General features: G+C 48.7%; 1 protein-coding gene across 10 annotated transcripts in view; it reads left to right on the top strand.

Moving 5' to 3' along the window:
• The first annotated feature begins 2,544 nt into the window (after window positions 1–2,544).
• The window catches only part of GPATCH8 (G-patch domain containing 8), a 55,692-nt gene continuing 35,486 nt past the window's right edge, over window positions 2,545–22,750 (top strand). For 3 of the 10 annotated variants that reach the window (XM_040087495.2, XM_040087498.2, XM_040087499.2), the window contains exons 1-2: window positions 2,580–2,643; window positions 17,965–18,039. Coding sequence is in view for 2 of the 10 variants with exons in the window: in XM_040087493.2 (XP_039943427.1) it covers window positions 2,599–2,643; window positions 17,965–18,039 (120 nt within the window). In the remaining 8 variants the exon portion in view is untranslated. Of the gene's footprint in view, window positions 2,644–17,964; window positions 18,040–18,991; window positions 21,572–22,750 lie in introns of those variants that run through there. The other 7 variants (XM_040087493.2, XM_040087492.2, XM_040087497.2 and 4 more) reach the window with 6 other exon arrangements.

Genomic DNA, 22,750 nt, shown 5'->3' with positions numbered 1-22,750 from the left:
CGAATGTTGAGAAGGGGCAAAGGACACCAGCACAGCTGGGTCCTGCCAGGAGAGCTGCCATCCTCCCCAGGGGTCCCCAAATTCCCTGTTCCAGGTTCATCCCACCTGACTTGATACAGCCCCATGTCCTTGCAGGGCCTTGTCTGGCTCAGCACCCCATAGAGGGTGGGGGTCCCAGAGACCACCTGGGTGGGGCAGGAGCTCCCTGTTATGGGCACAGCCCCTGCACTGGACCTAAGGGTGCTAAGTGGGTGCTCACCTGGGACCCATGGCTGGGCTGCAGGACATTTGACTGAGTCACCCACAGGGCTGTTCCACACGGTATGGCCGGGCTCCCTGGGCACGGCTCCCGGGTCCAGTCCTGCCCACGTGGATCCACCTGGATGCTTTGGGAGGAGGGCACCACAGAACTGACATGGGACACTGGGGTTTTTGTGGGGATTAAAGCAGACAGGCAGAGCATCAACAGGAATTTCTCAGGGCAATGAGGAACAAATTCGAGCATGTTTCTGCCCAGCAAGAAATGGACAGAAACACGGCCCCCGTGCAATGCAGAAGTCCCAGCTCACAGCCACCAAGCCCTTCTCAGCACACAGGGCAGGCTGGTCCCAGGAGAGAGCCAAGATTACAATCATAGGCTGTTAAGGGATAGGGATGGACCTTAAAGATCATCTAGTCCCACCCTCTCCTCCATGGGCAGGGGTCACTCCCACTAGAGCAGGTTGCTCAAGGCCTTACCCAACCTGGCTTAGAACACTGCCAGGATATGGACATCCACAACCTCCCTTTCCTGGAAGGTTTTCATTTCCAGGATATCCTGGGGGAATTCCCACTGTGCTGCTGTGGTGGTGCAGCAGGCTGAGCACAGCATTCCCTCCTAACCAATGAGAGGCATGTGTTCCATGCAGGAGTTCTGGCAGCACAGGCCAGCCTGGCTCAACATAGGACCAAACCGAGTATAGAATTACGCCGTGGAGCACAAAGCACAACCAGTGCTTCAGGACTCACTGCCTCGCTGCACAGGGCACAGGTGGCCCTTCACGGACAGGTCTGGCGGCACGTGGAGGCTCAGAGAACACACTGCAGACAGCCCCAGTCTCAAACTCTTCCTCACACAGCCCTGACAGGCAGCAGAGGGCAGCAGGGCTCGGGCAGAGATGCTGCTGCAGAGAGAAAGCAATGAATGAATGAATGGAGAGACAGATGGTTTCCGTTTCTCCTGCTGTCAGGGCAGGCGGAGGGCCGGCGACACAGGGCACTGTGCTCAGGGACAGCTGGTAACAGCTGTGCTGGGGGATGGAGAAGCAGAGACCTCTGCAGACCTGGACTCAAATCCTAGACCCAGACCCCAAATGCAACCCTAGCCCACAAATCCAAACCCAGCCCTAGACCCCAGCCCCAGACGCCATACCCAGCCAAGGCACCCAGATCCATCCCACAACCCCAAGTCCCCAGTCCTGGCCCCAAATCCAGACCCAGCTCTAGAGCCTAGACCCGACCCCGATCCCAAAACCACACCCAGACCCTAACCTAGCACCTGCCCCCAGCCCCCCGGTATTGCCCACGGCACTGCTGCTATGCCACTGCAGAGAAGGACAGGGCTGTGGCTGCACGAGCCGGGCACACACTTCGCACGCAGGGGCGAGGAGAGGGCCCGCAGCCCGGCCAGAGGGCTGGGGCAGGAGCCAGTGATACGAGCACGGCCCTGTCGGGCTCTGGGCCGCAGCGCGGGGCTGACTGTGAGCACGACGGTCCGGCTCGGGATTTGTGCTGGGCGCGATTGCTGTGATCCCCGTCAGGGCTCACCCCAGGCCCGGGCCCGGGGTCCGCCGAGAGCTCCCCGCTGCCCTCAGCCGCGCCCCGCGCGAGCCCCGCTGAGCTGGCTCTGCGCATGCTCCGCCCCAGCAGGAGGCACGCACAGCGGGAGCCATGGCCAGCCCGCCCTCCCATTGGCTCACACGACCATCACTCAAACGACTGGGGCAGCCCCCATTGGCTGGGGTGGGAGAGCGGGAAGGCTGAAGCGGAGCTCGCGCTCTCCGTTCTCCGGGCCGAGCTCTCGCCGTGTTACGCCTTTACACATGCGCGCAACAGGGGGCGGGAAAGCGTGACCCGCGCTGCGCGGCAGCTCGCGCCCTAATTGGGTGCTAGGCGCGCGCGTGCGCTGCTCGCGCCCTCATTGGTTGTCGGGCGCGCTCGTGTCGCCGCTTGCGCCCCCATTGGCCGCCGAGGCGCGCATGCGTGCTGCCATCTGCAGTCAGATGCGCAGTAAGGCTCGGCAGGACGTAATCGGTCGCGGCGGAGGTCTGAGGGCGCGGCCGGCCGTGCGAGCCGGTTCCGCCCCCTTAACGTGCCGATCCCCGGCATACCGCTGTCTCTGGGCCGGTCCTGCCGCCGCCGCCCCGCCGGGTCCCGCTGCAGCAGCCGCTCCGCTCCGCGCGGCGGCGCCGCCGTGAGGGACCGTCTCATTGCCGATCACGTGAGCTGCGTTGCTGCGCACGTGACCGGTGGGCGGCGCATGCGCGGTGCGGCGGGGGCGGTGCAGGCGGGCGGCGCTGAGGGCGGAGGCGGCGGCGGCCGGAGCGGGGCCGGCGTGAAATGGCGGACAGGTTCTCCCGCTTCAACGAGGACAGGGATTTCCAGGTACTTCCCTCGCACCTCCCCGTGCGGCCACGGCCCCTCAGGCTGGGCTCTGCCGCCTGCCTTCCCCCCCTTCCCCCCCCGAGTGCGGCTTTGTGTGCGGGCCTGGCTTTGCGCCGCGGCGGGGGGCGGCACAGAGGGCAACACGGGGGGCTGGGGCCGGCTGTCAAGATGACCCGCGGCAGGGGAGAGTGGCCCGGGCACGGTGGGCAGCGGGCGGCGTGTTGTGACGGCGTCGGCGAGGGGCCGACCCCGCGGAGGGACCGGCGAGGGAAGACGGTGAGGGGATCAACCCTCCACCAGTGATGGGAGCGACCACCCCCCGTGAGGGGTTGGGCCCCTCCCCGGTGAGGGAACCAGCCCCGCGATGAGGGGATCACCCGCCCTGCCGGGAGGGCTCGCATCACTCCCCCCGAGACCCGCACCGCGCCGCCCGAACATCTGCCAGTGACCCCTTCTGTGTGGAAAGCACCTCTTCTCACACCCGGACCCCCCCGCCAAAGCGCAGTATTTCGACGTAATTAACGCCCCTGATGCTGTTTGAAAGGGGGTTGAAATAAACAATGGGAAAATTAACGTTGACTCATTAAGCTTGAACAATGACATGTTGTTCTCTGACTTCAGCCCGAGAGAGTCTCAGGGTTAGGAAGGATAACAAAAGGAGCGAGAGTATTGCTGCTCGAGGAGAGCAGTGGATGAGCTGTTCTATAGGTCCTTGTTTTGGGAGCTTGGCGTTGGAATGGTGCCGTTCATCCTCCCTCGGGCCTTTCACCCAAAGACCTGGGAGAGTTTTTATATTGTGGAGCTTGTGTAATTCTGTTTAATCTGGCATTAAGGTGCACTCTTGGAAACAGTCAGGACATCCAGGAGTGACTAATTTTTGTTGCTTCTAAGGGGTGCATGCTTCAAAAATTGTTACTTAACTGTTGCAGAAATACACAAGAAAATAAATGCCAGCGTGGTTGTATGCAATGTAGACATCGCCTGCTCTGAGGATGGAGGTTTGGCTCCTGCCACAGCCCCAAACATGAGCTCGTTTCCATCCTTCATTTCCTTCAATGAAGAAATGAGCCATAATTAACACTGAAATGGTCTGATTTGGCTTTGAAGTTTGTGTTTCAGGAAGTGGAACGAGCCAGATTTTGGGCTTGAAAACACATTTCTCGTAATCCTTTGGTGAGGGAGAGATGAGGAACCTAAACCAAGTCAGGTACTGTGGCTGTGCCCAGGGAATGGGTGAGCTCTGCAGTCGTGTCCACATTTGCCTTTGGGTGTCCTTGTTCCGGTCCCTTTGTGGGGAAATCCCATGAGAAGAAAAATAATTGTAGTGGCAAAACCTGTTACTGTGTCGTGGCTCTGGGCACGCAGGGGGAATGCGTGGTGATGTCAGGGAGGAAACTTGGCTCCATTACTTGATCCTGAGATCTTGGAAGCTGCTGAGTGTGCCTGGGGACAATAACTCAAGTCACAACCCTGTTCCCTCTTGACTTTAAAAAAGGGCACTGTTCTAAATTGGGATTTATCTGTGCTAAATACCAGGCTTTCCTTGTCTTTTCCATAGACTAGAGTGAAAAATAAAAAGATAGGTCTTGGTTTTGTGGAAGGGTCACTGCTCTGTTCTTCCCTACCTGAAAATATGCCAGAGAGAAGAGAGAAATTTTATTTTGTGTTAAAGCTTCCTGTGAGGGAGAAGTGGAATCGGTCCCCTGGGAAGAGCAGTTTAGAACTGGTTGAGGCTGCGGCGGACTGAAGGTGAAAACAGTGAGCTGTGGAAGAGATGATCCGAGGCGGACTGGGACAAGGTCACGCTGAATTTTGGGAGGCAAGGGCCTGTGCCCTGACAGCTGGGCAATCTAACAGTTTTTCCAAAGGGTATTGGTGGAGGAAAGCTTTTTGATGAAGAAGAAGGATAAACAAGGTTTGAAGTCACTTTCAGAGAAGACTTCTGAATTTTCTTCTCCATATTGAGACAGAGATTGCTTGAGCTGTAACATGGGTGTGGAATACAGGAAATGCTTGCTGTGCTGGGTATTTACAGGGCTGCTGTGGCCATAGGTAGAAATACACCTGCCTGTGCCTCTGTAGAAAATCCTGGTCTGCAAATATAGCAAAACCAGGAGCGTTTCTGTCAGTGTTAGAGATGCCCTTTTCACACAGTTATAGTTCTTTGGCAGGTGAATTTTCTGTCCTTGGAGCAGGTGTGACTCTAGATGCGATCCCATGTCCCTGCCAGGCTGGTGAGTCCCAGGGAGCATGGCCAGAGGGAGACAGGCTCTGAAATTACACAGCTTGGTCAGGGATGGATGCAGTGTGGGGAGGGAGGCTGTGGAGAGCTCTCAGATTTTGTTCTGGGGTGATCTATTTGTGATCTCAAAGTAAAAGGATGTGTAGCAGTTTGGAGAGAGAAACAAAAGGCCAGGAGTAAAGAGTATAGGTCAAAGAAACCTTTTAGCTGTTTGGAAGAAAGGCAGATATCTTGGGATTAGTGATGTGACTAATGGAAAAGTCACTGGACTAAAAAAAAGCGTTTCAGACTTCTCATTATTGTTATCAGCTGCCTTTCTGGAGCGGAGCTGGAAGGGGTCTGGGTTGGGAGGGTCAGTTTGGCAAGAGTGCAAGTTGAGCACAGTAGGCAGGGGAGAGCTGGCAGTGCAGGGTTAGCAGAGGTGATCCTCGGGTTTCTGAGCTTCTGATGTGCTGGAGAAAAGTGGATTAAAGGTGAGAGCTGCTGGGAGCTGTTCTTCCCTCCCCTGTGCCTGACTGAGGAAAGATCAGTGCTCTCAGCGGGGGCAGGAATGGAAATATACAGCACTACAGGACAACCAGGAAGGAAAGACCTAAGTCAGGTGAGAAGGAGAAGGTATCCATGGTCTTAAGTGCATGGAAAGGTGCTGAGGGGAGAATGGTTGTTGGGCAGAGGGATCAGCTGAGAACTGGAGAGATAAGAGGGAGTGAGGGATCTTCCCATATATGCAGCCACGGTGATGTGATGGGCATGAAGAGAGCTGCAGAGAGAGTTATGTTCCTCCCAGGGAGTTATAGGGAGCCATGTGGAAAAGAGTGGCTTGTATAAGGATGAGAAAGTCTTATCCCTAAGGATGAAGGTCATGGTGTGGAGGGAGAGGAGAAAGCTCGTATACACTGAAATTGTTGCGATTCCTCTCTGTGTTTTGATGGAAGGAACCTTGAAGCTGAGGGTGATTTGGAAGTTGAAATTGCCGAAGGAGCAGGAATGGCACTGGAGGATATCACTGCAGTGAGCCGATTAGGTAGCCCTTGGGTTTTTCCTCACAGGATTGTTCTGTTGCTGTGCTCTGTAGCTTTAGAAGCCACACTAAAGGCTTAGATCCTCTTCCCTTTTTGCTTTAAGCTCTGAAATGTTAGAGAAACTTGGAAAGCCTCTGGTTTTGAGTGTATTTTGCAGAAGCTGTACCTGAGAGCAATTCCGTAGAAAGGCCTTGAGCTGTGCTCTGCCTGTCATTGGGGGTCTTTCCCTTACCAGGCCAGCTCTGGGCTTTGTTTGGGAGCCTTGGACAAGGATATGGATTAGTGGAGGAGAAGGGATAATCCCTGACCTTCCTTTTCTGGCTTCTCTTCTAGGCTCTGCAATGGCAAGTGAAGTCTTGGGTGGCTCATCCAAATAAATCCCAACCTTTTTCCATTTTCCATCCAAGAGGGGTTATTTTTGGGTTTCTGACAAGGTTGGTTCTTGGGGTGAGGGACTGAGGAGCTTGTCTGTTGCAGGCTCTGTCACTTGTCTGTGTCACTGTCCCCTGAACTGATGGTCTTCCCTGGCAGAGACAAAGGGAACCACCATAACTTTGAGGAATTCTGAACAATAGCTGTAGGTGATGCTAAAAGAATTTTGTAGGAGCATTAATGAAAGCTATATGAAAATAGGAAACTACTGCAATAAGTAAATGTATTTTTTAGTGCTATTTTTGCATTTGCAATGATTTTTTTCTTCAGATCAGGTATGCAAGCCCAAAGAATAAATACCATGGATGTCTCTCTTGCTGAAATCCAGTGGAACTCCCACTTACTCCCAGATGTTGAGAAAATGTTTTCTTGCTGCATTTTTTCTCCTTTTCATTGTTGAAGCAGAAATATTACCAGCCATATGTGTCTATGTGTACAATAATTTCCTCTTCCTACGTACATTGCACTTACTGGCATCATTAGCCAGACGGAACACAGGCTGTTCTGTCTCTTGGTTTTTTGGTGTCGTGTGGTCTGTGCAGTGGAATAACACTTCCACTCAGCAGGGAAAACCAGGCATGGCTCTTCCTGCTGGGTGGAAGTGTGACCAGTCTGAATCTCAGCTCGGGTATTCCTGCTAATTCCAAGAAGAAAGGTGTTTTGTTTTTTTTTCTTTCCCTCCACAAAGGATTTGAAGAGCTAAGCCAGCACATCACTGTGCTTCTGGCCCTGTCTGCTTCCAGCAGGTTGAGCTGAGTGCTGCTGGCAGGGGGATTTTATGCTTTTTAATTGGCAGAATGTCAGGGATAAGTTCTGTTCCCAAGCAGCTTAGGCAGCGCTTTACTGGACAGCTGGGCCAGCAGCGAGGAGGTTTAGAATCCGTCCTTAATGAGTATGGCCATGGCTGCAGCTTCACTTCTCTTCCCAGGTGCTGCCTAAGGGAAGTGCATTTGATTTTCATGTCCTTCAGCAGGCCCAGCTGCTCGGGGCGATGTGGCACTGGGAGCTAATGCCTGTGCTCTGCGCTGCAGAGAGATAAAGAGGGTCATTTTCTCTGCCTGCCTTTACTAATTGGGAAAAGAAAAACTTAATGTGGGGGAACGAGGTTTGGAATCTGCAAAATCTGTTACGCTGAGCTTTCAACTGATCCAAGATCCTGGGGTGTGAGTTTGCCTTTGGCGGGCGTAGCTGCAAGCAGTCAAGAGGCAGCCTGTGCCTTTTCATAGAGTGTTTTCTAACTGAAGAATTAATCTGAGATTTTAGAAGATCTGTTAGAATTGTTTAGAGATCTTAATTTGTCATTTGATTTGGGTTATATTTCTGATGTGGGCCCAGCACAGGAAGAATGCAGCTCTTACCTCCCTGGCAGGACGTCCTGACCTCTCAGTTGAGCAAAGCAGGGACAGCAGAACTGTGACTGATTGTTTTTAACCTCCCTGTGTGAGCAAGAAGAGCAGGAGAAGTCTGGGGGAAAATGTGTTCTGGAGTAGATCAAGTAATATTTGTTCCAGTTTTAGAATATTGTCGTAGGGTCTGAAGTTCAGTGTGGATTTCTGGGGCTCTCACGGTGAGGTAATTTTGTATCAACCTTTCCTGTCTGGGGTGTGCCTTCCCCCAGTCTGTGTGGTCCCTTCTCTCCTCCAGTGATCTCCGAGGCTGGGTGAGTGGGAGAGGAAACACTTCATCCTTGAGTCCCAGAAGCCATTGCTGAGGTTCCTCAGCTTCTTCTGAGTCCCCCCTCTAAGGCAAAGCGTACCCCTCTAACCAGGCTCCTGCCACCCGCTGTGTGGGAATGTGGAGCTTCAGGAGTTCATCTGATAAAAAGCATTGCTGCAGTTCTAGGGCAGCACTTCCTCAATTGACAGCTTTTCTCCTACCACATGGTTTTAAACCATTCTTGCTACTTTCTCCTTTCAGGCAGCCCTCTGGGCAGTTAATTTGAGATTTTGGCCATTCACAGTTTTAAAGCCAGAAGTTAACATTAGGATGCTGGCTTTGAATATCTAGGTATTACTTAGGTTTCAGTTCCCATTGTTTGATCCACTTCTCAGTCCAGGAGTTTGTGTTTGGCTGCAGTATCTCTCCCTTGAAGACAAGTGGTGATGGGGAACATTCTCCTTTGTACGTGGTTCTGGTAGTTTAGCCATTGAAAGCTGCATTTTCTTTAATTTTTCTTCTAGATTTTCTTTATTTTCAGCTTTTAGCTGAGCTTTATGTCCTTCTCTGCTACGCCAAAGCACACATTACTACTCTTTCCTCTTACGTGAAGGCATATACAGCATTTATGCTCAATTTTAGCTTCTTCTGGGAGCCTTGATGGCTCTGAATTCTGTTGCTCTTCTCCCTTTGTGTTGTTACTGCTTTCTGCATCCTAAGTTGTCCACACTTTTGATTGGAAAACTTGCTCAGAGGAGTCTAGAGCAGACTGGTATATATATATACTGGTATATATATATACTGGTATATACTGGTGTATATATATATACTGGTATATATACCTGGTATAACATATTGAGAGAAACGTCTTTTTTACTGGTAGATAAACATCTATTTACTACTTTTTTCGTGTTTGCTGTTCCTTTGTTGCACACCCTTGGACTGTATTTTTATCCTTTCTGCCACCGTGTTGCATGGGGAGGTTTTAACTGGGATTTTTCAGCCTGCTGGGTGCAGCCCTGTGCAGTGGCTGTGTTTGTCCAGGGCTCTGTGAAAGCAGACGTGGTGTTAGGGAGTTGAAGCCGCTCTTACACGGGTCAGGTTGCTCTGTACAAACACGTCCTCATTGTTGCTCCCTCTTTGTTGGGCTGCCTGATCTGCAAACTGAGCTGGCAGGTGCTCTGTTTCTTCTGATCATTGATAACAGTATTGAATGGAGTTAGAATCCACTTGACGTGCTCCTGAGGGAGATTTTTTGTGAGATTTTGGTTTAGAAACAATTCTTTATCAAGTCAGACGCTGCAGTAAGAAAGAAAAGACAGATAATATTATGGAAGTTTGGAAGTTCATAGTGGTAAATAGATTACACCCTAAATATTACATGATTAGCACCCTATTCCACCAGGGTGATTCCTCTTTGCCTTGTACTGTCTGCTGTGGTCACACATGGGAGGGTGTGGGCATCCAGAGGGACCTGGACAGGCTGGAGAGGTTGGTCAGTGTGAACCTCACGAAGTTCAGCGAGGGCAGGTGCACAGTCCTGCACAATTGCAAGCACAAATCCAGGCTGGGGGAGAATGGATTGAAAGCAGGTCTGAGGAGAAGGGCCGGGCATTTTGTTTGATGAGAAGTTCAGTGACTCAGCCCAGGAACCAACCATGGGCAGCCGGTGAGGGGGGAATTCTGCCCTGCTCAGGTGAGACCCCGCCTGCAGAGCTGCCTCCAGCCCTGGGGTCCCCAGCATGGGAAGGACGTGGAGCTGCTGGAGCCAGTCCAGAGGAGCCCAGGGAAATGCTTCAAGGGCTGAAGCCAGGCTGGGAGAGCTGGGGGTGTTCATCTGGAGAGGAGAAACTCCAGGGAGAGCTCAGAGCCCTTCCAGGGCCTAAAAGGGCTCCAGGAGAGCTGGAGAGGGACTGGGGACAAGGGACAGAGGGACAGGACAAGGGGAAATTGCTTCCCACTGACAAAGAGCAGGGTTAGATGGGATATTGGGAAGGAATTCCTCCCTGTGAGGATGATAAGGCCCTGGTACAGGTTGCCGAGAGCAGCTGAGGCTGCCCTTGGATCTCTGGAAGTGTCCAAGGCCTGGTGGAACAGCCTGGGATAGTGAAAGGTGTCCTGTCCATTCCCTGCAGGGGATGGAACAAGATCATCTTGAGGGTCCTTCCCCACCCAACCTCTTTCATGATTCTTTGGTTGTTTGCAATTCCTGAAGCCATGAAGATGTGGGTGCTAGAAGCTGCAGCAACTCTGCATCAAGGCGCGTTAAACAGGGCAAAGAGAAAATAGGGTGTGTAGGCCAGTGCTGGCTCTTGGGTAGAGCTTGCTGAAGCACTGCAGAAGCATCCCTCGTGTGCTGGAAGAGATCCACAGCTGGTGTTGGTGCGGCAGAAGGAATCTGAAAGACATGAAATTGTTCTTGTTTGGTGCCAAAGTATGCAAAGCAGAGACCTGCCTCTGGCTCCCACTCCTTGTGTGGTACAAGCTGTTTATCTCTGAACTGTAGAACATGTTTTTATTTGGACAGCTCTAAGTGGGTATTTATATGCACGTTTTCCTGGTTTAAACCTCTTGACCTGTGACTAGTCTTGAATGTGTTCTGCTGAGTGAGTTTTCAGTGTTTTTGGACTTAGCAAAAACAGTTTTGTCAAAATTAGTTTTTAGTTTGGTAAACAAAAGGTGCCATCAACTTCTCAATGTGCAGTTCCAAGGTGCTGCTTTCAAACCTTGCCAATTTAAATTCATCTCCAGTCTCAAGTGATTGCTTTTGTTGTATTGACTTGAGAGGATTTTCCTGTTAAGTACTCTCAGAATAATTGATGTGTGTGTCTGCTGAAAATGAGGTTTTGCTGCAGCTTTCCCAAGATGTTGACTGTAAATATTCAGCTGTTTCTGGGGGTGTGCAGATGTGCCATGTCCGTACTTCCCACTTGTATTGCAGGGAAAGGTCTGGGAAAGCGATTCCTATCGTGTGGAGGGCGGTGAGAACGTGTTGTTTGGGAATGCTTCACCTCTGTGTTGCTAGGAAAGAATCTGTGGGGTTTTTTATGTCTTTACAGACACTACAGGGAACAACAGGAAAAAGGATGATTTTGTTCTGGGAAGCATTAACAAAGGCTTTTCAGGTGCCAATACAAAGGTGCTTTTGTATTGCTTTTTATAGCTTTGAGAACCCGTGTGTCCTTTAAAATTATCCAAGAAAGTTTCCAGGACTGGATGGAGCAATCTCCTAGGTGCGTGTTGATCTTAAAAATATATTTTTTTCTGGGTGTATAATGAATATTCAAAAAACACTGTAAGCTGCACTTTCCTGGAGTTGTTTTTGAGTTCTTTGGTGGGTGGATTTCTAAACATCAACATGGTTGTCTGCATCAATTACATTTTGGAGCCCTTCCATGGTATAGAGTCATCAGGCCCTGCCGAGCTGCAAAGGGCAGCATGAATTACTGCTGTGATCTGCAGTCAGCGTGCGTAGGGAGGTGTGGATCTTGCAGAGGTATTAGAAACCCGCTACATTTTGATTGTGTGTAATAAACACAACGATCAGTCATGGGGAGCTGCATTTGGGTTTAACACCTTCCTTCCCCCACTGGTCTTGGCTGAAGCTCAGAGTGAGGTCCGTAGTGATGTTGCTGATAGAGCCCCACAAATAAATCAGAGCACTGCAGACCTTGGCACTTGTACCTCTCGTATCTCATCCATGCCTGGAATGAGTTTTTATCCTGCCTGTTCCACACGTGCCACTGCAGCTGCAGGGGTACCTCACCCTCGGGCCACGTGCAGAGAAGTGAAACCAGCATGTCTGGAAACAGCTGCCCGAGCTGGAAAGGTTTGTCAAAAGAGAGCTAAATAGGAAATGAGATGAGTGTCACTGGTGGTTTGCTGAAATTCCTGGTCTTTGGGTCAGGCAAGAGGCTGGTGATCCGTGAGGGCTTAGCAGAGTGATTCCTGAGCCTCTTGGTGGCTGCTGGTGTTGGACAGGCAGCATTCACCCAGCTGTCCTGGATATGGGATGTTTGCAAGAGTGCTTGGAGTCAGCTTTGGGAAAAGTGGATGGATGTGAGGGTGCCTTATCCGTCTAAAGATTTTGTAGCTGCTCCATCTCTTTTAAATAAGAACATTTCAATTTTAGCAGGATATTTGCTTCTGGAATCAGAGGGGTTTATTCCCTGCTCCATGGGAGTGCTGTGTGCATGCAGGGAGGGAGGATTTGGCAAAATGGCATTTGCTCCCTTGTGCTCAGATGCTGCTCCAGTTCCCTGTGCTCAGACCTTGCATCTGCGCTGACCCGTCCCAGGAGGGCTGCAGGAAATGTCAGCTGTGCTTCCCAGCCGCGGGAGCAAAACATTCCGGGATCTGCAGCTCACACGGCCTGCCCTGGCTTTATCCACACTACAAAATGGCCTTCTTATGGGGGACTCATTTCTCTTTTGGATATTCCTGTGTCTCAGCTGCTGTTCTTAGCCTAATGCCTTCAGGGCTTTGGGAGTGGGCTTGGTTAAATGCTTTCAAGTGATACTCGTGGGTAACAACCCTCAATTTTATGGCTTGACGTAATATTTTTGGAGTTTAAGATTTATTGATTGAATTGACGGATAAACAGAATATGAAGAAGAGGTGCCGATTTGCTTTAGTGTTTTAAAATTCCATTTTCTAAGGTAAATGAAGTATAAATGTGATTTTTTTGATTCTTTTTCTGGTACTCTTCTAGCGTAAAACTAATTTTTGAATATCTAAGGAGCACACTGCATTCTTTTCAAGTGCAGTTAAGCAGTCATGATCATGCTGTGCTCTTTTCCAGTGCATTTAAGAAATAATAACAGTGAGTATAGTAAGACTTTTCTACAAAATTGCTTTCTTTAGGTTGTTATTGGCAGAGTCTCACAAAGCAGCATTTCTGAGTGCCTTCCTGAGCCAGTCCTGAAACCCAGTAGGGACGTAAATAGATTGTTTCTGCGGTGACGTCTCAGCAGCTGCATTCTGCCCATTCCCTCCGCAGCCGTCCCTGCTTTAATGCTCCCAGGCAGAGCCGCAGGGTTTTATGCCAGAATCTTTTCCTATTTTGTTTCGTTCACAGCGTGGAAGGCATTGTCCCTCTGCTTGGAGCAGGCAGCGTTTTCCAATCCTAGGCTCTTGATATCTGATTTGTGGTGGGCTTATAACTCACCTTATCCTCTCTAGTGTTAATAACACCAGGCTGGTGTGGCAGGGCTCTGCTGGGGCAGGAGCCCAAGGACAGCTGAGTGGAGGCGTCCTGAAAGGAACCCCAGGTTCCATTGTCCTGCTCCTTTGTCCTGCTCCCGGCTCCGTGTGAGCTCTGTGTCCCCAGCTCCGGCCCAGCTGCTGGGCTGGAGGCTGCCACATTTTCTTTGGGAATAATACATGGATAACTTAGGGCTGTTCATCAAAGAAACCACTCATTCCCATCAGGCATGGGCGCTATGTGGAATGTGTTCTGTGTGGTGACATCTTAATATGCTCTGTGCTCGGGCGGATTGCATAGGGCAGTCCAGTAATTAATATCCAGGGAGGTCTAATGGGCCTAAAGCAGTTGAAGTGACTCATCCTTATTTTGTCATTGTGTTGGTGGTGCTTTAGGTGACTTAGAAATTCATGCATGACCCAGCTCTAGTTTTGGATACACCCTTTGGGGTATGAGAGAGAAGGAGAGAGTGTATTTTCTTCTGCTTGTCATTGTGAAGGTGCTTTTATAGGGTTCCCCCCTCAGTGATTTCTGTGTGTCCTGTGGGCTTTGTGGTAACTCACCTTCCTGAAGAGGGACTTTGTGTAGAGGAGGGAGTGAATTCTGTGGTACTAAACTGTGATAAATGGGCTTTAATCAGCAATTCATTTCACTTGTATTGAGTGATTTATTGGCAACAGTTCTTGCCACTGAGGATTTTGGGATGAAAGTGTAATTAAGTTCTTAAATTTTTTTTATTTATGCTGACTGGGTTTGGTTTCACTGCCACAATGTTTGGGACCTTGTAAGTAGGAAAGAAGCAGCAATGCTCTTCCCCTGAGCTATTAACTTGAATTGTCTCAGGAAATGCAGTAACTCTACTGGCTGTGATCTGGGACAAAATGGCATTTGTTAGCCCAGGGCTCTGAAGTATTTACAGTCCAAAAAGTCCGACAAGAGTTGAAATCCTGCATGGAGACAGCTTTTGTTGGTTGATTTTTCAAATGCCATTTTCAGTGTGTGAGGGCTCTAAGAAGGTTTGGCCAAGAGCTTCGAGCAAAGATCAGACAATGGGAAAGTGGAGGAGAGAGCAGTGAACATGTGACTGTGAGTAACCAGAGTGGGTAGAGAGCCAAAGTTCAGATGATATTACACAAAAATTACAGGGCATAAACATGTTGGCTCCTGGAGATGAATCCACAAGGAAGCCAAGTGGTGTGTGGTGTGTAATGGGGAGTGTTTGCATGCTGGAGGCTTGTCGTTGCTTCTCATGAATTAGGAAAATATATTGAATTTCAGTGTGGTTGTAGGGAAGTACCAGTGTCAGAGCACTTGATGTAGCACAAAGTGAGAGCAGTAAATGCTGCTTACATGGAGGCCTCTCATCTTACTTGCTCTGCTGTTCCAGGGTGGATGGAGAAGTGTTTGTGAGAAAGGGACAGCGCAACACATCTTGTTTCACAAAGCGGAAGTGAGAGACCCTGATACAAGCAGCTGTAAAATGGAGGGGCAGAGGATGAGGGGGAGGAGGGTGCTGCAGTCAGCCCCAGAATCCTTGTCCACAGGAGCAGGTGGAAGATTTGCCATTAACTCCCAGGGCTGGGAATTTATTGAATCACTGTAACAGTCATACAGGAAGAGGGTTTGGGAATAAGTTTTGAGTAGTGCTGGGTTTAATGCAGATGTTATTTCATGTCCTAGTATCAATGGGGTTGAATCCAAGGGATTGAATGCTTCTTTTCACATAAAGGTTTCCTCCGAAGTGGGAAGCATCCCTCAAGTCTGCAGAAGACACACTTCAAAATCATACTGAAAAGCGGTCAGTGCTTGGGGTTTGTGTTTGCCAGAAATGTATTCTCAACAGATCCAGCATTTAGAGTTTAATTATTGGATTTAAGTATAAAGTATTTTGTGTTCTTCTGATTCATTGTCTTAAGGTACAGCAAAACAGAAATGTTTTATGGTGCATTCGATGCACCAGGTTGTAGGATTGGAAAAGAGGGAAACATGGAATTCCTCCCAACTTGTTCCTTAGCCAGTTCTAGTGATGAAGAAGCAAAGGGACAGACTGTGCTGCCTCCAGCTCCAAAAGGCCTGGGATCACCATAAAGGCAAGCAGTATTGTTGTGGCCATAGCCACTGAAGTGTTTTTCTCTTACCTGATTTAACATCACAGCCTGAACCCCCATAAATCCAGCCTCACAATAACCATTGGATTGTTTGCTTGCCTTTTTCCAGGATGAGCTGCTTTATGGTGAAAGGGAATTTTTCCTTTATAATTTATTCTAAGTATTGATAAATAAAGAGCAGTCTTCATGATGAGTATTGATTTCAGCTCAGTTTGGACACTTTATTTTGAAGCCTTGAATTTCCAAGCCTAGAACACCCTCCTGATCCAGGAGCTGGCTGGCAGCATTCCTATGGGGCCTCTTGCCTGTGCTCTATGGCTTTTTTTTTGCCCAGGACTTCCAGCTGACAGGCAGCACCTGCCTCTCTGGGAAGCTCCACTTTTAGTATTGCAGCTGTTTGGACCAGGAACAAGTAGAGATAAAGCACATAATAAATCCCAAAGAATATGAATATATAAAACAACCCCCAAAACACATGGAGTGGGTAGTGGTGGGTTCACCAGAATTTAGAGATAAAGGCTTTGTTTGCTCTTTGATTCTCTGGCCGTGGCACAGGGAGTGCTCAGCCTTTTGCATAGTTTTAGGTAGGAGATGTTTGAAGCATCGAAAAAGTGACTTGTGAAGCCTTAGAGCAGCAAGGCGTGCTGCCCTCGAACCGGGATTGACCCTTGCCTCGGTAAAAACAGCTTTCAGTGCCTTGGCAGGCAGCCCACCAGAGGAGCTGGCAGGAGTATTTAGCTGTTCCAGGTAATTTAGTGGTGTGTGCTGAGCTACCTGCAGGCAGCAGGTGAAAGGAGGTGCAGGGATGTGTCTGGGTTCGTGCTGGGAGGATTTCAACTGTTGGTTAACTGAACATTATGTGGGTTTAATGTTTTAATAGATGAAGTTTAGCAATGTGTTTTTGCCCATGTTGGCAGCATGTGCACTCCTGGCTGCTCTGGTTCTCTTGTGCACTATTTTTTGGGAGTCTGGCCTGTCCCCCAACCACTGAGGCAAGGTTTTGGTGTGGGCTGCTGAATACCTCACACACAAAGTCTGTGCATCCACCCCGTGCTGTCTCTGAGTGTTGTTAGCCTTCCAAAGCAGCTCAGTGACTGCTTGTGCATAGTAAGTTTGCCTTCAGCTTGCTCTCCTTGAAGGCTGTCCAAAAAAAAAAGAGTGGGAGTGGATTGCTGCCTGCAGATTAAATCCCAGATTTGCTCTGGACAGGCCATGGGAAAGACAATGCCCAGCAGCAGAGCATGGACGGGGTGAATTTACCGCCAGGGCCTGCAGATGATGTATGGGCTGGAAGTTGGGGCACCAGCATCAAAGCACCTTCTCTTGGCACCAGTTTTAGTCAAGATGTTCTCTTGCATATTTGTGTTTCTGCATAGGAACACTCCTTCCAGAGGATTTTTGGAGGCTGGTGCCTAGTTTGTAATATTCCAACCGTCAGTCTGTTACAACTGCAGTTTGCTCTTTCGCGTGCTGGCTTCCATTAAAATTCTTGTAGAAGGAAACATTGGTATTGGTGGAACATGTTTCTCTTGGCAGCAGTGCTGCATGTTCCTGCTCCAAGGGATTGTGGAGCTGGGATGCAAATAGAACCTACCAGGGGTTTGGTGTGCGCAGAGCAGCCAGAGGTTCCAGTGGCACTGCAGGGCCTGACGGAGGCGTGGCACTGAGCTGGGCCTGGGAGTGGAGGAGAGCCCACTGAAACCACCCCCTTCAGTGGCTTTTGGTCTCATCCCAGCTGCAGGAATCTCACTTCTTTTGCTTCAAAATTTGCAGCTGGGAAGTCCGAGTCTTTCCTTTCCAGGTCTGTGCTAGTGGCAGTGAATGTTTTACATCATGGACCTATTAAACAGCCAAAAATGGTTCACCATGTTTGAAATCTCAGGAATTTGAGGTTTCAGAAACCTCAAATTATGGGAGAGCTGCAGTGGAGGTGTTTGTTTTTCCTGAAATGGCCCTTCACTGGTGTGTTCCAGCACCAGCATTTGTTCTGGAGAACAGAGATTGCTATTCCTTCCTAGCTCAGGAGTCTGCATTCTCAGTATCCACTCAAAAATGTGGGAAGATGCAATTTTTCCAAGGGGGATGGTGGTCAGCTGGCAGGGGGCCTGCTTCAGGTCGGGACTAAAGGTGTGTTGCGGGATCACTTTCATGGACAGATCGCTGTTGAGATTTGTGGGAAGGGCTGCTCCACACCATGGACCAACGCTGGGCACAGGGACAGTTTCTTTCAGTACCACTGTGGGGTTTTGTTGGCTTAAGGTGTATGAAATCATGTGTGTCCCTCAAGCAAATTCCTGGTTCAGAGAAAGCCTTCTAGTGGTGGGGACATCCATTCCTGCTGCTCCTTGTCATGTGTGGTTTCCATGCTGACACTGGTGCTTATGCGCAGTGTTTTCATAGACTTTCTAGAGAAAAAAATCCAGAAGTGTTGTCGTTGTAAATGTTTGGGATTTTGCCAACTTTGTTTGTCATCAAATTGACTTAGTTTTTAGGGGCTTTTTTGTCCTTATAGCTGATACACCGAATTGAGCCTGTGTTTAATAAGTTCATTTGCTAGCAGAATTATATGAAATACAACTTCTAACCAAACCTGTCTGGACACTAACCTGTCGGAAGTGTGTGCTGTGCTGCGGAGCTGACCCTGGTTTTCTCTTGCAGGGCAATCACTTTGATCAGTATGAAGAGGGGCACCTGGAGATAGAGCAGGCGTCTCTAGACAAGCCCATCGAATCGGTAAGGCCCCCCCTGATCAGCAGCGTTCTCCCCGGAGTTAGGCCGTGCTCGGATGGTCCTTGATGTGAATGCAGTCAAACCTGATAGCAGTGAGGGGTAACTGGTGGTAAACTGCATGCTGACCTTAAGTGGGCCTGGGGTTTAATCTTGAAGTAGTCTTAAAACTAAAACCTGAAATTTGAGTCCAACATGATATTTCAGGAATTGTTTAAAATAATACGTTCGTTCATAGATCTTGAAGTTTTTATACTTTTCTTTGAAGAATCAGTTTAATTTTAATGTGAACCTGATGGAATAGTGTAGTAAAATAAAATTTGATCCTTTTTAGTTTATATTTTTGGAAAAGTCCCGGTGTGTTTAAGGTGTTAGAATGACACCTGGCAGTTATGGAGAGAGGGATCAGTGTTAGTCCAGCAGCCCTTTGCCATGGGGCTGAAACTGCCCTGAGCCTTTCTCTAAAGTTGCTTAACCTTAAGTTAGGTGTGAAGACTCCTGCTGTAAGATGGGGAAAAAGTAGGTTTTGTTAAGTTTTAATTTTTTAAGCTTTTTGGAGCTTTTTAATTTTTCACTTTGCAAAGCATTCTTCTGGTGGTTTTAGGCACAACAGCTTGTTCAGCCTAAACTGGACCCACGTTTGGCATTTAGCTTCAGCTAAGTTTCATTTGCAGTTTCCTTCAGAAACAAGAAAACTTGTAGTGAATAATCAAGGGACACTTAGTGGTGTTCTGATTAAGTCTAGATTTTTGTTAAGAAAGCACTTGTTAAGTGTTTCTCTTGCCTGTTAATTGAAGTTAAAGTTTCTCCACCGTAGCCCCTAGAAGAGCCAGTGTTAGCCAAAGCCCACTATATATTTTTGTTGGTGTGTAGGTTGGTGTTGTGTGTGTTTGTGTGCGTGTTAGATGTTTACCAAAAATTTACACAACTTGGGGTGTTCGACATTTTTCTTCCGCAGCAGTTGGCCCATATTAGCTAAGCAGCCATGATCTGGTTTGTATTGCACGGTCTGCCTTTTTTAATTTCTTCTCTAGGGTTTCCTTTCCCCTTCTTATTTCTGTTCTTCTGGTCCAGTGAACACTGCATATAGTACCTACTGTCTTAATGTGCTGGCATGATGCTAGATTTAGGCATGGCAGTAATTGATGACGCATGAGATAATGCTGCAGAGATGGGAATTGGTATTCACTGTTCTCCTGAATACTTCAGTCTTACCTTGGGACATGGGGATTTGAATTAAAATGCCAAGCTGAATGGAAATATCATGGGAAATATGTGTTGGTAGCCTACTCTGGGCCACACTGGAAATTAGCATTTCAAAATCATTCAAATGCTGCTTAGGAACCAGACTGGTTACCTGATTTCCAAAAGTGCTTTCCCAAAGAGAGGCCTAGGAGAGGTCACAGATTACAGCTCTGGTGTTCCAGAGGGAATGATGCCTATAGAAGTGTGTAAAGCATGAGCAGGTACCCTGGGCCCACATGGGCTCACTGTGCAGCTCTCATCGTCCACAGGAGTAATGCTTTGTGCAGTTTGATTAATGATGAACTGCAGCAGAAAAAACAAATTAAATTATGGCTTTAATATTTTATTCATGTATGTCTCTCACCGTCCAAATGTCAGGACATTTTTAATCTTTACAACTCCTTGGTAGGTACAGTTCAACCTAATTGAAAACCGTTGGATGAAGAGGACAAGAAAATGGCTTATTTTGGGAGGAGAAAGAGTTAAAACCGCAAATTGTTCTTTAAAATCAAGTTTGTTCCACTCTTCTTTTGTCTGAAATAAGTGAATCACAGAATCATTAAGGCTGGAAAAACCCTTTAAGCAAACTGAGTCCAGCCAATCCTATAGCACTGCCAAGGCCACCCCTAACCCGTGTCCCCAAATGCCACATCCCCATGGCCTGTGGACCTTTTAGGGATGGTGACTCCAGCACTTCCCAGGGCAGCCACGCCAGTGTCCATCCCAGGATTTCAGAGCTGTGGCTGCTGCACAGGGTGGGGTTTTGGCACCTGAACAAGTGTAGTGTCAGAAACAAACTAGTTGCTTCTGAGGTTTCACGTCGTCTTTGTAAAAATACATTGTTGATTCTTAAATTCCCCATCTGCGAAGCAGGAATTACTTTGTTGTGTTTCCTGACACCTGTGGAGGTGATTTTGCTTCCACACTATTAATAAGTGTGCTCTTTGAATTGGCAAATTGCACACATTAGCAGAAGGGACAGTTTCCTTGGCAGAATTCAGTGGGAAACCTCTCCTGCAAGATATTTCACCAGGAAAGGAGTGTTCATTCTGCTTTTTCGGCTTTTTTTCCCCTTCTAATTTATGTTGTTTGCTCACCCAGAACCAAAATTGACAGGGAAGAGGGAAAGGCAAATCTATGTTTTAGAACTACCACGCTTCTAAGTATTTTCAATATTAACAAATTGGGTTTTGATCCTTAACCAGTTCTCTGTTAGCAATCCAACTGGCCTTCTCCAAGGAATCTGCTCAGAGTCATGAGTGAGCCTGTGCTTCATGGTATGGAAGCAGTTTGGGTGATGAGCATCCTGTGTTTATAACCGTGGCAGATCAAAGCGCTTCCCAGTTAAAATGTCATTCTTCAGAGCAAAGAGTGAATCAGGTGTATTCTCATAAATGTGCTCCTTGCAGCTTCCCACATCTTAGTGACAGGAAGGGGCTCCAAGGCCTGCGGGTGTTGGGGGTGGAGGGAGGGTTTCCTGTGCCGTGTCCCTGTGCCAGTCCCCACTGATGGGAGCGACATCCATCTCTGCAGCATTATCTGTTGAGAGGTGCTGACTGTACTGCTACAGCATGCAACTCAAAGGTGGCTGGAAAAATAGGTTTGGGAGTCTACAGATCATTACAATGTTGAAACGTGTCCTCAATTAGCCTACTGGTGTTGTTGTTCCTGTGGAAATCCTGCTGTGTGCAGCTTGTTTAGGCCAAAGATGTTTGGACTGAAACATGCGACTCTAACCAGAGTACATTTATGGAAAACAGAGCTGCCAGAAGCTAGGGATGGACGTGGCCTGAACGAGTGCCAGCTGTTTTCCATTACTAAATTGAAGAAAGTATTTCATATCAATGGACTCTTCAGACTACAAATACTGATATTTTTTTTTCCCCCCACAAGTAACATTTTTTCTTGTTGTGCTTTGAAAGATGCTGCACTTAGAGTGGCTGTTTATGTCAGTGCAATCACTGATGTCCTTGAAAAATCAGAGCACTTCACCCTTTTTTCTAAATTCAAGAAGCTGCATGCATTTGTTTTGGGGCATTTTGAGTGCACTGAGTTCAGGTACTTGAACGGGAAGTCACAAATTATTGCAGCTTTAATAGAATCCAGATTTTCTTCACATTAATTCCTTATCTCTACTTGTTTATTGAGTCTCTTTGCTGTCAATTCCTGGTTTTCCTCATCCCAGCAGTGCAGATGGAGTAGGAGACAGCGATAGACCCTTAGAGCCCCCAAGGAGCAGCCCTGGCCCCGTGCAGGCAGTGTCAGGGATCGACCCACGCCGTCACCGCTGCAGGTTGGAGGCCAGACTGGGAATCACCCACTTATCCTGGAGCTTGTTAGTTTGTCCTTGTCCTGACTAACAAATGTCCTTTTCCCCTCTCTCTAATGCTGCTCGGTGCCACGAGGAGCACTTTAAGCCCTGCATCAGGCTGCGCTCGGTGGTGCTTTGACACCAGGGGCTGTCGCCGCCTGGCCGAGCCGGAGCTGGAGCTGGGGTTGTGGCACTGGAAATCTGTATGGATCTGTGGACTCCACTAGTTCCAAAGTGTCATTTGATGAGGCTGCTGATTTGACATTTAGCAGCAGCCATATGTGGACAGCGCTATAAATAATGTGCTTCTGGAAGCTGAATGGTGTAGCATTACTATTTGGCTTTTCTCTCTGGTCTTCATTGTGTCATCTGTAGTGAGCTCTAGGTTTTGTTTTGGGAATCTTTTCAACCTCTTGTTTGCATGGGTTCACCCAGTAGCATCTGATCCTTGCTTATAGATTCCTCCATACACAGTCAGCACAGTTTACAATTCACTCAAGAGAGGAATGGTTCCTGCCCATGCCGGGATGAGCGGATGGGATTGTGGGGATCTCATGGAAAACCCGTGCTAGGCAGAACTGGTGGTGTGGGTTACGTCCCACAGGCATCATCAAACCTTGGGCTTCTTCTACCTATCTTTTAATTATAAGAAATTCTTCTTTTCTATTGCCCAGGACCTTTTATCAGAAATTTGGGCTGGGGATATCCTGCTCAGAAATCACTGATCCCCATGGAAAGCAAACAAGGGCATCTTGTTAGGGCGCACGATGGGGAACTGGGGAGGCCAGTTAGAGCTGGTGGAGCCTGGTCACTTAGGATGAGGATTTTCCAAAGCAGCTTACCCAGCTCTGTGAAGGTCTAGTGCACCCAAGGCCTTGCGTTTCCTACACCTTGGGAAAAGTTCTGCTTTGTCATCAGAGCAGAGCTCTCCATCAGGGCTGCCCAACTCCAGAGCTGGCGTTGTCCCACCCGGAGCTGCTGAGCCCTTCTCTCTGCCTGGAACGTCCCACAGCCTGTGCCCAAATGGTCCAGGACAGCTCCCTTGCTCACCCAGCCACCTTTTGGGAGACTTATTTTGGCTGCCTCAGTAATTTTTATTGTGGCTGTATCACAAGGAGCTCCCAAATAGCAGAGGAAGAAAGTGAGGAGACTCATGCCAGC

The sequence above is a fragment of the Hirundo rustica genome, chromosome 27, assembly GCF_015227805.2.
Source record: "Hirundo rustica isolate bHirRus1 chromosome 27, bHirRus1.pri.v3, whole genome shotgun sequence".
Classification (NCBI taxonomy): domain Eukaryota; kingdom Metazoa; phylum Chordata; class Aves; order Passeriformes; family Hirundinidae; genus Hirundo; species Hirundo rustica.
This window is presented reverse-complemented; position numbering and strand designations above follow the sequence as displayed.